Source organism: Bactrocera latifrons, unplaced genomic scaffold (assembly GCF_001853355.1).
Source record: "Bactrocera latifrons isolate USDA-ARS-PBARC rearing strain unplaced genomic scaffold, ASM185335v1 scaffold_90, whole genome shotgun sequence".
In the NCBI taxonomy this organism is placed as follows: domain Eukaryota; kingdom Metazoa; phylum Arthropoda; class Insecta; order Diptera; family Tephritidae; genus Bactrocera; species Bactrocera latifrons.
The window spans coordinates 185,706-201,395 of NW_017537601.1; the positions used below are offsets into that span (position 1 = coordinate 185,706).

Below are 15,690 nucleotides of genomic sequence, written 5' to 3' on the forward strand. Positions count from 1 at the left end.
CAATTATGCATGTAGTTGTGTATGCTTTTGGTTTTTATTATTTTTTTGTGGCATGATTACAAGCACATATGCATGCACATAAATTTAGGTTAATATAACAGTTTCTCGCTTGCACATATTTGCCTTGCAAATGTAAAAAGCACACACACAGCTGCTGTGAGGAGCTACTAAAGAGTTGTGCGGCCGGCGCAATTTTTATTTCCATTTTTTTGCTCTTTAGATTTGTGCTTGCTACGCCGTTGGCTTATGTAGCGGTTGTATTTTTTTCTTTTAATTTTTAAAAATTTTTAGAATTATTGTAGATAATTTTTTATAGTTTTTTAGAATTTCTTATAGAATATTTTTTAATTTTTTCACATACATTTTATTTCTCAAATATATTTACTTGTTTAATTTTTTTTTATTTTTTACACACTTTTTGTTATAATTTTATTGATCTTTTAGTTCTCAAATATATTGATTTATTTATTTTAAAATTTTTTTGCGTATTTTTTTTAATTTTAAAATTTTTTTAATTTTAATTTTTTTTCTTATTTAGTAACATTTCTAAAATTTTTTTTATTTATGATTTTTGTGTTTTGTGGTTGGTGGTTGCCTTGCGGCTTTACAAGTACACGTACATCTGTCTCTTATACACATCTAGATGTGTATAAGAGACAGATATATATATATAAATATAAATAAAATACCGTTAAAACTGTAAATTGTACAACAAATCTCTTATACACATCTAGATGTGTATAAGAGACAGCTTTCACTTCTTTCAATCACTAAAGCGTTTTTTTCTTATATATACACTTTTAAAATAGCCTTTCTTTAAACTTTGTACGTAATTAAGTTTTCTATTTTTCTTTTTGCTTTTCACTTTCCACCTCCTTTTTCAGTAGATTTCCTTTTTTACTTGTTAAAAATGTTGAAACTGGGTTAATTGGTGCACTCAAAGTGGCTAACTGTACTCACTATTGGCTGCAAAGCATTTTCACCTTCAATCTAACCCACAAACGAAATTAATTTATTTACCAAATAAATTGTTTAAAATAAAAAAAATTCGCACTAAATTCATCAACATTTGCAAAATATTTTCAGTATCCATTGTTGAACTTTGTTTAATTAAGAATTCGTTTTTTGTTTCTCTCTTTTTCCATATTTTTTGTTCGTATTTTGTTTTGCGTGTACAAAAATCAAAAACAAAAAATAAAAACCTTTTGTATGGTTTTGATTTGAAAAATTGTAATTTTTGTAAAATAAAAATCACCACAACAAACCAAAAACAAAAAAATATATATATATAAATATAAATAAAATACCGTTAAAACTGTAAATTGTACAACAAATCGTTCGTGCTGTGTGCCCAAAAAACCCCTCTCAGATGGAGACAACACAAACGGCAGGCCAGCAGGAAGGTCCACCACCACCACAACCACAAACACCACTACCACTACTAGCAACTCTGTTGTCACTACTACCACTACCACTACTACTACTCTAGCTACCATTACTAGTTTAGCGACAGGTGTCGGCACTGTTGCTGGTGCCATTAACCAAGCGTCAAGCCAAGCTGCGGCCGTTGGCCCAGCCATTGATGGTGGTAATAGAAGCAATCCAACAACAAAGTCAACAATTACCTACGCCGAAACGAATACAGGCACAACAACGCATATACCAACAACAACACAAACAACAGTACAAACGAGCACCCTATTGCGCGGCACAGAGACAGTTAGCGACAAGACGGACGCACGCGATATAGCGACAGTGACAGCGCCAACTGATACCGATAACAAAAACAACAACACAGCAATCTTCGCAGCAACAAAAGCACCAATTACGCCGAAACCCATACTGAAGAACAGTGGAGATAGAGCAAAGCACAACGAGACGTGTGAAAGCCAAAGCGGAAAGTTGGCGCAACAAGCGAAATTGCAACTGAATATGGCGGCGCTTAAGGATAATGGTGCGGTGCCACCGGAGGTGCCCATCTTACCCAAGAAACCGGCGCCGAAATCACCGCAAATTACCACATACACACCTGTCTACACCACAAAGACGCTGACGCCAACGCCCTCACCATCGAAGACTTATGAAAATGTGCAATTAATTGAGAGCAGCGAAGAGGGGAGCGGGCAGCACGCCGTCGAGATGACGGATGAAGTAGAGCTGCAGTTGGAAGAGCGACAAGCGGCCACTGATGATGAGGAGCAGGAAACCGCAGACACTACATATAATTATGATGCCGGTAATGTTAAGCGTGTGGTGGCGAATGACACTGTTGAACGCGCACACGAACTCGTACAAGCGAAAGAGACAATGTCATCAATGCAGATAATAAATGAACAGGAGACACCAATGTTGGCGCAGTTGCAAGTTTATCAAAGAATACAAGAGGCTAACTTGAAGGCGGTGAGGGAAAAAGAAACGAAGGATATGTATGAGCAAGCGAGGGAAAGTGTTGTGCAGCCGGCAGAATTGCAGGTTGGAGGAGAGACGGCAGTAGTGGATGAACATTTTAGCAGTGAGCTGAAAGATGAGCTCAATATAGATGGGGGTGATGCAAGAGTTGTCACAACTGCTACTGTTGAAAATACACGAGAAGGCACAGATGAAGACGACGACACGGTCGGTGAGGAATATACCGACGATGATCTCGACGAAGCTTTGGCTGAAGAAGCAAACGCAGAAGATGAAACAGCAATGTCCACAGATAACAAACCCCACACTAGTAGTCAGCAAGACTATACGGTCACGGATACTGGCATAACGGTAACGGTTGAACCTGATCTTAAGCCAATAATTGCGGCTGAGCCGCGCACCCCCCTTATGGCCGCACTGACTTTCGATGAGAATCACTATCTGCCAATGACGCCGAAAAAGAGTGATTTAGCACAGTCTGGCAATTTGACGCTAATAAGTCTGCATGACTCCACCACTGAAGAGGAGAACCCCTATGTGGAAATGAGTAAAAATATACCGGATGAAGATTCCCGGTCAAATTATGAGATTATGTGCATAAATCCACACGCCGGTCCAGCGCTAACTAGCGCTGCTGTCAATGCGAAGCAGCTGCAAATACAAGCAGAGCCGGTGTATATGGAACTAAGCGCAGCCAGCAGCATAAGCGAAAGTGGTATCCATACAGCCGCCGCACAGAGCAGCGCCGCAGCTGCAAGTAACGCGCAACAACTGCCACCGCCACTGCCGGCCGATGACTTGCACAGCTCATCCGGTCGGTCGACATTGAAGAAGAACAAAAAAGCCACCGATACATTGAAGAAGAAAGCGAAAAAGTCCAGCGCAGAGCGTGCACAATGCAAGCGAAAAGATCTGCCCGATATACTGAAGCAGTCGCAGAGCACAATGCCACACGTATCAGATAGTTCCGACGCCGATGACGAGTCTACAAAATATAACGATCTCAAGAAGATGCGCTCACGCACACGCTTCAGTCTATCGGACACTTTCCGTCCGGCCTCATATTATCTAGGTGCCTCCACACCACTGGCCGATTGTGCCGAAAGCTCCGATAGTGAAATAGTTTCACCCCCGCCTATACCAGCCTCACCGCCGCCAATGGAGGACTTGAAAACGGAAGAGATATTCTCTTCCGAGCATTATGATACCGTGAAGCGACGCGACAGCAGCAGCAGCAGTGTAACGAAGATCAACCTATCATACGACCAATTACCGAAGTTACACGCAAGCAACACTTCGTTGAATAGACAGAAAACCGAATCGACCTTGAAGTGTAGTCGTCTATCGTTGCCGGATCAGTTCTCGAAACAACGCAGTGCCGTACATTTCAAGCAACCACATGCAGCTGCGCTACTCAAGCACCACGAACGCACGCTCTCCGACTCGAATTACAGTTTTCAAACCGACAACAGTTCCAACACCTCGTCCGACTTTGATTTCTATAATAAACTGAAGCAAAACTCACCCTCATATGTGGCGTCGCCCGGACGCTATCCATCGAATAGTTCTTTGCCGCAGAAATACATGCTAAACGCCACGCCACCTACTGGCGACAGCAGTGAAACCGATTCGGCGGTGGAGTTTCGTCATCGTCAAGGCTCGGACTCTGAATTAGAACGACAACGTTCCCGTCGTCCACTGTCCGAAGAATCCATTAGCGAGATTGAATCTTTACGCGAAAAATTCGAAGAGACACTGTCACATGACTTAGATACTTATCTCAGCCATTTGCAATCGAACGATTTGTATCTGTACCAAAACACGCTCTTGGACACACCACTTACCGTAGGCTCCACGGAACTGCTGACGAAACTCATAAAACCACCGGAGACATTCCGCAACAAAGACGACGAGCATTTCTACGGCAACATACGCTTCGTGTCGTCCACGGATTCGCTGCAACGACTAGGCGGCGACACACGCGATGGCGCTGCTGCCGGTGCGGGCTGCCTCACACCCACCTCCGGCGACCAAGATCATTCAAAGTACTACACACCCATACACAGTCGCAATAATAGCAACATCTCTGACAAATCCGCACCCTATTACTATTCCGAGCTCAGCAGCAGTCGTGAGTTGATCGCCACACCTACAGCGCCCTTGAACAACCAGCGCGATGTACACGCGCATGGCTCGAATATAACGCACATACACAATCCCATCGATGGCCATGGGCGCGTCATTTCAAACATAAATGTGGATCTGTTGGCCGACAAGGATCAGGCGATCGACAGTAAAAATTTATATAAAATGAAGACGAATGTGGAAAAGCTGAGCTACCGCTCGGGCAAAATACTAAATGCCAGCGAGACTGCTGCTGCAGCGCTAGCAGCCGCCAACACAGCGACTTCTTCGTTGGCAACAGCCAGTGATTATCAGCGACGTTACGCGCAAACCACCAAAATGAGCAACTTTCAACAGACTAACCTACAACATGTACATACTGAAATAACGGGCACCAATGCATATCCCACAGCCGTCACGCACACACCATCCGCGTCACCACAAACTCATCATTCTCCTTATCAGACTTATACCGCTGGCCGCAGCGCTAGGGTTGGCGGTAGCGGCAGTGTTGGTAGTTCGGCGAAAATCACAAATATGCAACAACAACAACTGGGACACAGTAACATCATCGGTTTGGGAGCACTGGGTCATTCAAATCATATTGTTGTCGGTGAAGGTAGTGATGTAGCAGCGTCTCCACACGGAGGCCGCACCTCCACTAACACTAATACTAAAACGGCACACGCCGTCGCTGGCACGAACACAAATAACGCACAGAAATTCTCCGTTCTAGGCACACCCATAACCGGTGAGCTGCTATGGGAGGAAGACACGCTGTGGCGCGAAAGCTTGCGACGCGTCTCACAACGCCATGCGCGTTCGCTAGACAACCTCGATCGGCTAGCGCCCAGCCCGACGGCGCTCATGAGACGTGAACTGCATGGCGACGAACGCACCGCACACAAAGCGAAAATCACACGTGATGTTACCTACGTAAACGATACTGTGTCACAGCAGGTGCGCGCCACGTACAAGCCGCGCCTGAGCGAACCGCTTACGCCACACCATGCGCGGCATGCACGCGCTACCGACGAGGATCGCCTCAATGAGAATGATGTATACGTGCAGCTGCAAGAACATATGACAGACGACGGTCACAGTTCGGATGTGTATGAGGTGTTGCGCACGGACAGCGGCTCAAACCTGTCGCACAAATCGGTGGAGATCGATCGCGAGACGATACGCCAATGGGACTCCATGTCCAGCGGCCTAATGAAGCATTCGGGCAGCAATAGCAACTCGGAAAATGACAATCCCTGCGGCAGTGAGAGTCTCACAAGTGTGGGTAGCACAGTGCGCGCCATTATGGAGCAATTGAATGTGAGCTGTGATGACAATGACAATGTTGCGCATACGCCCTGCACAACCGATGCGGAATAAAAACGCTGAAAAATGTACAAATCCGCAAAATAATAGCATATCCGATAAATGCAACTAAGTGTAAAGTAAAGAAAGTAAATAAAATAAAATAAATACAAACAATTAGCAAAATCACCTGTGCTAGTTAGGCGCAACAGTTGCTGCGCGCTGACTGGCCGCGCGAGACCACATATAAATGATGACACTTTTTATATAAAACAAAAACCGTTAAATGTTGTTGTGAATTTCTATTCAAACAACGCACAATGTGCATGCAACCATAAGAAAGGTAGCAAACACAACAACAACAAAAATAACATATAAATATACCAATACAAAGCCGCTCATTGTATCAGCTCTGTCGGCAAAACCTTAACTACACCGATTGTCATCGAATTTAAACACCGCGCGCAACATTAGACGCTTGTTGAAACCCCAGCGCGCCGCATACAAATTAGAAAATAAACCAACACACAGAAACGCGCGCAGATGCTCACACAAACATCTGTGTAAGCGCAAACGTGGCATACACAAAGGCGCCGCGTGCTCTATGTGCGCTTAAAAGCATGCTTTTATGTAGTTTATGTATGTGCATGTAGATATGAGTATAAATTGATTGAATTTGCACGAAATTTTGCACACACGCACACACCTATAGCCACGAAATGCCCAGACTACAACAACAAATATATATGTAAATACAAAGTTGTTAAATATATATGCAAAAATGCTGTAAAACAGCGACTAGACAGTGAGACAGACTAGCGCAACTATTCAGACACACACACACACACTTCAAGCGAATAACGCGAGACCGCGATATGTACACACACACTTACAACGACGCGCATATTTGTTGTCTATCAATTGGCGTTGATTGTTATGACTTTGTTGACTGTTGTTGTTATTGTCGCTATGAACAATTTAACTCTAATGGTAAACAAATATTGAAAAATATATAAAAATAGTTAAGAAAAAAATGCAATGCAAATAAAATGGTAAGCAACTATATTTTTTCTTACAATACTATAATTACGTATACTTACTGCTCCGCTTCACTGCTCTTTCTTTAAAATTAACAGTAAATTTATATTTTCAAAAGCTTCCTGGCTATTATTTTAAATTTCCGCAATTAATATTTAATCTAGTGTAATTTTTAAAAACACGTTTTAGTTTTGGCCCAATCGCTAATTAACACAGCAACTCTAGTTATATACACACTCACATGCATATATATGTATTTACTACCACAAATTAACACTTGCAAGTGCTCTTCAGTCTGCCACCTAACGGAAGTGTGCATAGTTAAGTTGTCTGACTGCAAAAATTATTAATTATTTGTATAAATAGTCTAATGTTGTTGTGTAAAAATTGTAAATTTTGTGTAAAAAGTCCTTAACACTTCCCGAGTTTGCAATTTGTATGTAATTTTTTACCGTTTTTTTTTTTTATCTATGTAAATGTAAACATGTAAATTTGTAATGTTTTTGCTAAATTATATGATGGCTGGCTATACTTATACTGTTAGTGCATATTTTAGAATTATGAATTAAAACGGCGTGAACTGATTGATAATCGTTGGAGTTGATTGAAGTTTTTCATAAAAAAAAAATTTTTTTAAAGTTCAAAAATACTGCTTTAGTTGCTAAGGCAGATAATTGAAGCTTTTCATTAAAAAACCAAATAAACATTTTTTACTTTAAAAATATGATTAAGTTGCTACAGAAACTAAGAATTGCTTCTAACTTTCTAAATTAATATACATATTTAAAAGGATTAGAGTAAAATTGAAGTTTTGAAAAAATTAATTAATAATAGAAAATAGCTCTGCTGATCTTTTCTTGCCTCTAAATAACAGAAACTGCCGAAATATTAATTTTATGAAAAATAATTACTTATAATGACTGTCTGACTGTAATGGTTAGGTTAGGTTAATCTGGTAGGCCAATGAGCCAAGCATTCACCAGTTTTGGTCCATTACGACACAAGATAGAGTTCAGTTTGCTCAGTCCAAGAGGAGTAGGCATCATTTAAGATACCTGCGCTTGACGCCAATTTTTTACTGACTCTGTGGCCTCACTATCGATACCTCCTCCAGTGTATCATACCATGGCGACCGCAGTCTTGCAAATGCGGCACAAGTGTACAAGAGATACTTCGTTGTTTCACTGGTGCCGGCTTTAAACATTTCCTGCAATCTTTTCGATCTGTTAGCCGGAGTTAATATTCCCACCATTTTTCTACAGTACGAATGCAACTCGATAACTTTATTTATGGTTAGCTAATATATACTTTTTATATGAAATATATGGAAATTTGAAAACAAGTAAGCTGATTGCCGCGGCTACTTGGGTAATTTAATAGTTATTCATTTGTTAGAGATTAAGAACTGCTTCCATATGTAACTAGCGCTTTGAAAAAAAAAAGCATCTTTCTGTCAGATTTGACCCCAAAATGTACTTTTATTTTTATTTCACTTTTTTTACTGCTTATTTTGTAATCCAACAAAAATTTTTTTAAACCAGTGGAAAAATCATAAAATCATGACTTTAGGATGCGTAGTGACAACTTGTGAATCCCCTAATAGTATTTCGTACCCCAGTTATAACGAAAGATCTTCAGTCTTCAAAAACAATTTTTTTTAATTTTTCATTATGTTATTCATATTAACCGTGTTTATGGTATAAAAAATTAAATTAAAAAAAAGTTTCACAATATAAAGACAATCATTCAGGCTCTTCCCGTCGGATAAATTAACCTCACTTTCGTTCAGCAATTGGTTCTAAGAAAGCTGTGCCACATAAAAATTACAGGCAAAACCAAAATTTATCGGTTTTTTGAATACAAGTTTTCAGCTAAAAACTTTCAAAATTTTATAAGAATGCTAAACCAACTCAAAGGATATCATAATTACTTATTAATTTTGACAAAGACTCAAAAATTGAATGATGAGCGATTCAGAAAAAAAATGTTCGTTGAAAAGTTTAATGTATACACTAGAAAAGTTATCAATGTCTATTATCGTTAAATATTATTATTATTTTAAAATGGGGTCGCTCATCCGAATCTGTTTTCTTCTTTACATTAGAGGTGTTTTTTTTTTACGTGGAGGGTCTCAAGGACAGCGTACAAGCCTGCGGAAGTATGTTTCGCTTTCTCTTTCTTTTACTCGCCTTCAAATACAGTCATTTTGTTAACGATATGAGTTTTAGAGGACCTACTGATAACTTTTTTTTTTTTAATAAAGCTAAATTTTCATTAATAAGTACCCAAAAAATTGTGACTAATAATAAGGGAGCGTAAAAATGCGTATAATAAGTAGGAAGGTGAAGGTGATCTAATCCTTACAGATGAAAAACACACCATAGCAATATTTTGAAGAAAATTGTAAAGATTTTTAGATTATTTTTTCAAAAATCTTTTATTAATACCTAATATTTAGAAACAATATTCAATATTTTTAATGACTGAAACTGGCATCCCCAAATTTGATTAGGTACAAAAAGAAATTGTTTCATATATTAATTAACTTTTTCATACTAATATGAAATTATAATTACTTTATTTTTTTAATACTCAAAAGTACATATTTTAAAGTTTTGACGACACCAACTATTTTCGCGTTTTGAAATATACGACTTCAGCTAAATATTTTTAAAAATATTTAATACATATTTTCAATATTTTTGATGATTGGAACTGAGTTCCACAGTTTTTTTTAAGTTAAAAGCAAAAAAATTCCGAATATCACAGCCGTTAGACTATAAAAATAAATTTTTTTTGTTTTATAAAGTGTTATAACATTTTGGCATGAGGAAAATTATAAAACGCTTCATTTTCATTCAAAATGTTAAGAAAATATCACAGCTTATAAGTTATGTGCAATACTACAGAGTATTAACAGAACTGTTAAGCATGTTACAGCCTTGTAGCTATAATGTAATGAACTAATCATTTTACCTCTCTAGCTAGAAATCTCATTTATTTCAAACTGTTGATTAAAATTTGCAAGCTCACATGCTCTCTTAAATTTCTCGCGACAAACATAAACTGCCTTAATATTGCTTCAATTCTCATTTCAATATATAAAACATCGTTAGAAATAAACTCTGTTCGCAACATATTTTCGAAAAAAGCTAAAAAAAAAAACAAATAAAAATAATATCCATTTGTCTGCATAACTGTATATATTTTTTTATGGCACAACAGCTAGTAATTATCATTGTAGTGCTTCTTACTCCCAGCTCTTCACACCACCAGCAAACCTTCAAAAAGTTATTAATAGTTCAGCGTCTCTCAGGCATTCCTTCGCATTAGCTCCTAACTCCCTCACTCTATCACTTTACTACAACTACATTGCGCTTTTCCTTACTACACTATGCCTCACTATCCCTATAATCAGCTCTGCAACTATCGAGCTCTTCAGCTCTCTTTACTGCCTCTATATTGGTTTGAGAATTAAAACTTTGGCACTTGCAATTTGTCATTTTGTCTTTTTTCTCTTTGCTCTTCTCTTCCACACACATACACACATATATATACAAACACACGCATATACATGTAACTCGTACATAACTACGAATGCAAACGCTACGTGCGCCACCATCAGCAGCGTCAATTTCAGTGCGGAATGTACGCAATTTACCCAAAGGCAATCTTACCGTTAAACCAGATCCCTCGGATGCACACAATCCGCTACAGCAACAGCAGCAGCAACTACAACAACAACAACACTTAGCGCAGGGCACTTACGATCCAACGCTGGGCACACTAACGAACTCCTACTACGGCACGGCGCACGACACGAAGTACGCGAAGACAACAACACTCACGGATCAACGCGGTGGCTTTGTTGGCCTGGGTGGTGGTGGTGGTGTTGGTGGCGTTTACGGCAGCAACGGGCTCATAGCAGGTGGCAACAGCATCTTGGCCGCGTCGACGCCACTGCATCCCAGCACCAACGGCGGCGACTATTATGGCGGTGTAGGAGGTGCCACGGGCCCCACATTGTGGCAAGAGCAGCATACTCAACAGCAAGCGGCGTATCCCATGCGGCGCGTGGATAGCCGTGCCGAAATCGATATGCTGGAACGTGAGACGAGCACACAGATGCGGGTGAGTACTGCGGGAGGCACATATATAATATGTATTTTTGGGCGGTTGTGTTTGTCAATATAGTGAATGAAATATAGTGTCGCTTTGTGTTAGTGTGCTCACCAAACACCGAAAATTCATGCACACACACACATACAAACATATATTGGTTTACGCTGATAAACGCGCGTGGCAGCGCGACCAAGTCAAAGTAGAACACAAACAATAGCAACAATTATTTCAATTTAAAATGTGAAATATTGGCTGCAAGTAAGTAAGTGTGCGCGCGCCATTGCGCGAAATTCAATTTAAAATGAACAGAAGCAATTTATTGATTTGCCGCCTGCGCTCCGCTCCGCCACGCCTTTGCCCTTGATTTCATTAATATTGTTTGACTCTTGTATTTTTGCGTTTTTGCATTGTCTTTTCTTTAGCATTTTCTTTTTTATTATTTACTAATGTGCAAAGTTTTTGATTTTTGGTAATTTTATTTTCGTTTATTTTTATGCGCCGCATTATTTTGTTATTGAAATGCTTGAAAATTAAAAAACGCCACTTTCCTGGCTGCTTGCGTAATTTGCGCACCTCCAACCGCCCGACGCTTGACGCTTAGAATCTGGACGTTTCCGCCGGCGATTTGCTGAGCCGCACACACGAGGAGCTGGTGCTGCTGCTGATACAGTTGAGGCGCCAGAGCAGCAATACAGCGCGCGCCATCGAGCAATGTTGCAGCGATATACATGAAGTGCAGGTTGTTAACTTATAGCATAGCAGTTGAAATAGTTTGCATAACTCAATACCCGGTGGCGGTCATTTAACCACATGATCTCTAACATTCACTTATACCCTTGCAATATTTTTTATGTTTTGGACTAACAAATATGTGCATTTTCCTCTCCCCAACCGCCGTTAGAATCGTCTACGCACTGCTGAGGGTCTGACACGCGCCGAAAGCATACAGCGCCTGGACTACCTGAAGCAACATCTGCTCGATCTGGAGCGCCAGTATGAGAAGAGCAAACCGCTGGTCAACTTGGTCGACAATATGGTGAAGTTGGGCTCACTCTATCGCAACAACGATATCAACGGCCGTCAGCCGCAACGCAACGAAGCTGTGACATTGGATCGTCTCGAATTTAATCAGCGCATGCAGGAACGACGCCTCTTGCTGGAGGAGCAAAAGCAGTGGGATCGGCTCAGTCCCAATCACAGCGAGCTGCAGGTGAGTGTATATTTTATATAATTTTAAATATATTTTAAAATAAAATAAATTTATTAATTTATATAAATAAATAATTTTCACATTGCTCTCGCTCAATTTGTTGACTTTTTAAATTTGTCTCTTTCATTCTCCCGCTCTTTCAACTTGCTACTTTATACATGCTCCCCTTACAATATCTCACTGTTTACATCTCAATTTTTCTCTGCAATTACACCAACTCTACATACACTTTCTGTCTCTCTCACTCCTCCAGTCAAAGGTGCATCAACTCTATCAACTCGATCAGCTGTTGCAAGAGGAATCTGGCACACTGCAAAACTTACAGCGTGACAAGGAGGAGTTGGAACGCGCTTTGGGCGGCTTGCGCGCACGCATACAGGACACTTCGGGTCCGCCGATGGCGCTCGAGGCGGCCAAAAAGCAACAGCACATGCTCGAGCGTGAGCTGTCGCGTGTACATCAACTGTTGGCCGAGAACTCAAAGGTAGTCGAGGTGCCTAGTATAGAAGTTTTGTCGTCTGTTATTTTTGTTTGTGTGTTATTGATAGTGATTTGCTGAGCAAATGTGCAAATCTAGTCGCCTTCGCGTTTTGACTTGCTATTGCTTTCTAAAAACTATGTGACTAATCTAATTCGAAATTTGAAAACCAACAAAAATACATATAGTATATATCTTTACGAGTACTAACACACACGCTTGATTGCTTTAAATTGACAGTCCTGATTAAGGTCAGGCATAGTTTAGTTTTATAAGTAGGTAATGAATCTATTTTGCATGCTTACTGCCTTTTACTAAATAATTATATGATTTTTTCTTCAAATAAAAAGTTACGATAGATTGCAGAATACCCGAGATGATGCGGCAATCACACCTAGCCAGCTAAGTGCGTTGCTTTGTGAGACCCGATAGAAGCTGCTGAACCCTCCACAAATCTGCTTAGGTTCTTTATTTCTATTCCTCTTATTTTTTTCTGATATTTCAGCCTTGCTCTAGAAAATACGGCACATTCGAAAAGAAAGTTATGAGATAATTTTATTTCGTCCTCTTCCAAGTAGCTTGTGTAACTGACATGCGGCAAAATTGTTTACTTTTCCACATGAATCCCAACCGGCAATGTGTATGTGAACTCTGGTGAGGACGAGGATCTCACTAGACCTTTTGCGACTCTTTTTGGACTGAAAGGACATTGCAGTCGCTCGGTTGCAAGTAGCTGACCAGCATTTTTAATCTTAGCACATGAATCCAGTTCGGGCAGTATTCAGACGAAATCTTCTGAAGGCGAAGGTCCCACTAGACCTTTTATGACTCACTTATAAGTAGCTGGCCAGCATTTGTCAAGGTCGCTCCTATTCATTGCCATGCTCCAAATAGTGAGATAGAGGTACCTGATGTAGCAAGTTCACCAGCCTTGCATATTCCTGCAATTCCGCTATGTCAGGCTCCCAAAACGAAACCACTTTTGAAAATAATTCTTACCTTCTTAACTAATATTAGGAGAGCGTTTCTTCTATATTATCTCCTTTGTCCCAAATGACGTCTAGAAACGAAGTATTTCTGGTGAGTGCGTTTGAGTATTTACTTTATTTGTCTGCTAGTACTACACAGCAACAGTACAAACAAGGAAACAGATCTCAGACAACAGAGCACATCGATATTTTTTAGTCAGTCTGAATATACTCAACCTGAGAAAAAACCGTCTGATAAAACAAAAATATTCATCTCTCATTAAAATCTTTCTCACGGCTTCTCATCTGATCCTAGTAAACGTAGATTAGGTTCACTGAAACTGTTACACTTCGGATGAATAGAGACACTTGCATATTGAGGCCCGTATGCTATCCAGAATAGACCCCCATACATCCACTATACATACGTTATGTGTGCAATAAGTCTCCGTATGACTCTTACCATCTCTTTGCATGCCCCACCAACCCCACTTATCTGACACCCCTCTCCCTTTGGTCCGTCTCCGTCGAATCAGCACATTTCTTGAGCCTTTCGTTGGATGACATTAACGACAACTTAGATGATAATGCTAATGATTGCAATTATAAGGGAGCGATTAGAGAAACCTTTATCATAGTAATGTCTCTTAGGCAGTGAATTAGGGAATGCCGGAAATAACCACATAAAATTTCGGAGCGACAGAATAAATTTTTAGAAGCTTAAACGAAAACAAAAATGCAGACGGCTTAACATCTAAAGCGCCAATTCACTAAACAAACCATACCAACGCTGGCTTTCGTGCTTTAAATGTTATAACAGCATGCCAAACAAACTCTACACAACTTTATTTTTACTAACATCATCAATTACTTCTTTACGAATTTTTATGCAAATAGAAATTAGAACAAACCGTAGCAGGCAATGCTCGCCTTGAACAGGAACTAATTGTGTTGCGACAGAAACTGCAGGCTTCGCGCGGCGCACGTGGTTCACAAGGAGCACTCACAAATGGCGTTGGCGGCACAGATAGCTTTGCTAGCAACACGACCGCCATGTTGGAGTCCGAGCTGAAACGTGTACAAACACTCGTAGGTGACATGCAACGACAGAGACAAGAGTTAAGCTCGGCTGTGCGTCAATTAACGGAGAATTCGAATCGCCTCTATCAGGAGATTGGCAATAAAGAGAACATCGCTAACGGTTTGCCATTAGACATATCACAGAAGAAACGTACAAACTCAGCTTCGTGGCAAGAAACTGATCTGGATTCGATGCATAGCATCTCGCACACACTGAGCGATGACTCCACGCTCAATCTCTCAACGCCGCTTTACGTGGACACGAAACTCAGTGACTTCAATAATGGCGATGAGCTGCAACGTTTGATGGCTGGCGCTGGCGTTAGCGCTGGCTCATACCGTTACAATGACGCCAGCGATAATTTGGAGACGAGCGGCGTGGACAGCGATGGCTTTCTCGACTCCAATCCGTTTGCCAATCTGACTAACCAAGAGAAACAGGAGATCAAAACGGTGCGCATTGTGAAGCGCGAATCGGAGCGTCGACATCGTGATCGCAGCGAACGTAACGGACTAAGCAGCTCCACGCAAAATCTCGATCAGGTGCTGGAGGAAGAGCAACAGCTGATGAGCAGCAATGGGCTCATTAGCAATGGTTATCAGCATATGAACGGCGGCACGACAAATGATTACCAAAGCAATGGACGTTCGAAATCGCTACCGCGCAGTTACAACGAACCGCCCACAAGCGGCAAAGTGCGACATCATCACCACCACAGCAGCAAACACAGCAGCAAGCACAATGGACACCACAGCAGCAGCAGCAGCAGCAGCAAACAAGAGGATTACTATGGCCGTAACTATGACAAGAATAGCAACTATGCCGGCTACCCGTTTAGCAATGGCGCCAATGGTGCTAGTATTGCTAACGGTGGGCACGCTGAGCGACGTGAACACCTCAACCCACTTGCCAATGCGTACTTTGCCAAGCAACTGCAACAACAGCAGCAACA

General features: G+C 40.8%; 1 protein-coding gene across 1 annotated transcript in view; it reads left to right on the forward strand.

Moving 5' to 3' along the window:
* Positions 1-15,690, forward strand: part of LOC108977483 (serine-rich adhesin for platelets) — a 53,096-nt gene that overhangs the window by 25,600 nt on the left and 11,806 nt on the right. Inside the window, exons 4-8 of the mRNA XM_018947183.1 lie at positions 1,370-5,881; positions 10,490-11,010; positions 11,903-12,211; positions 12,465-12,695; positions 14,555-15,688. Coding sequence (XP_018802728.1) covers positions 1,370-5,881; positions 10,490-11,010; positions 11,903-12,211; positions 12,465-12,695; positions 14,555-15,688 — 6,707 coding nt within the window. The remainder of the gene's footprint in view (positions 1-1,369; positions 5,882-10,489; positions 11,011-11,902; positions 12,212-12,464; positions 12,696-14,554; positions 15,689-15,690) is intronic.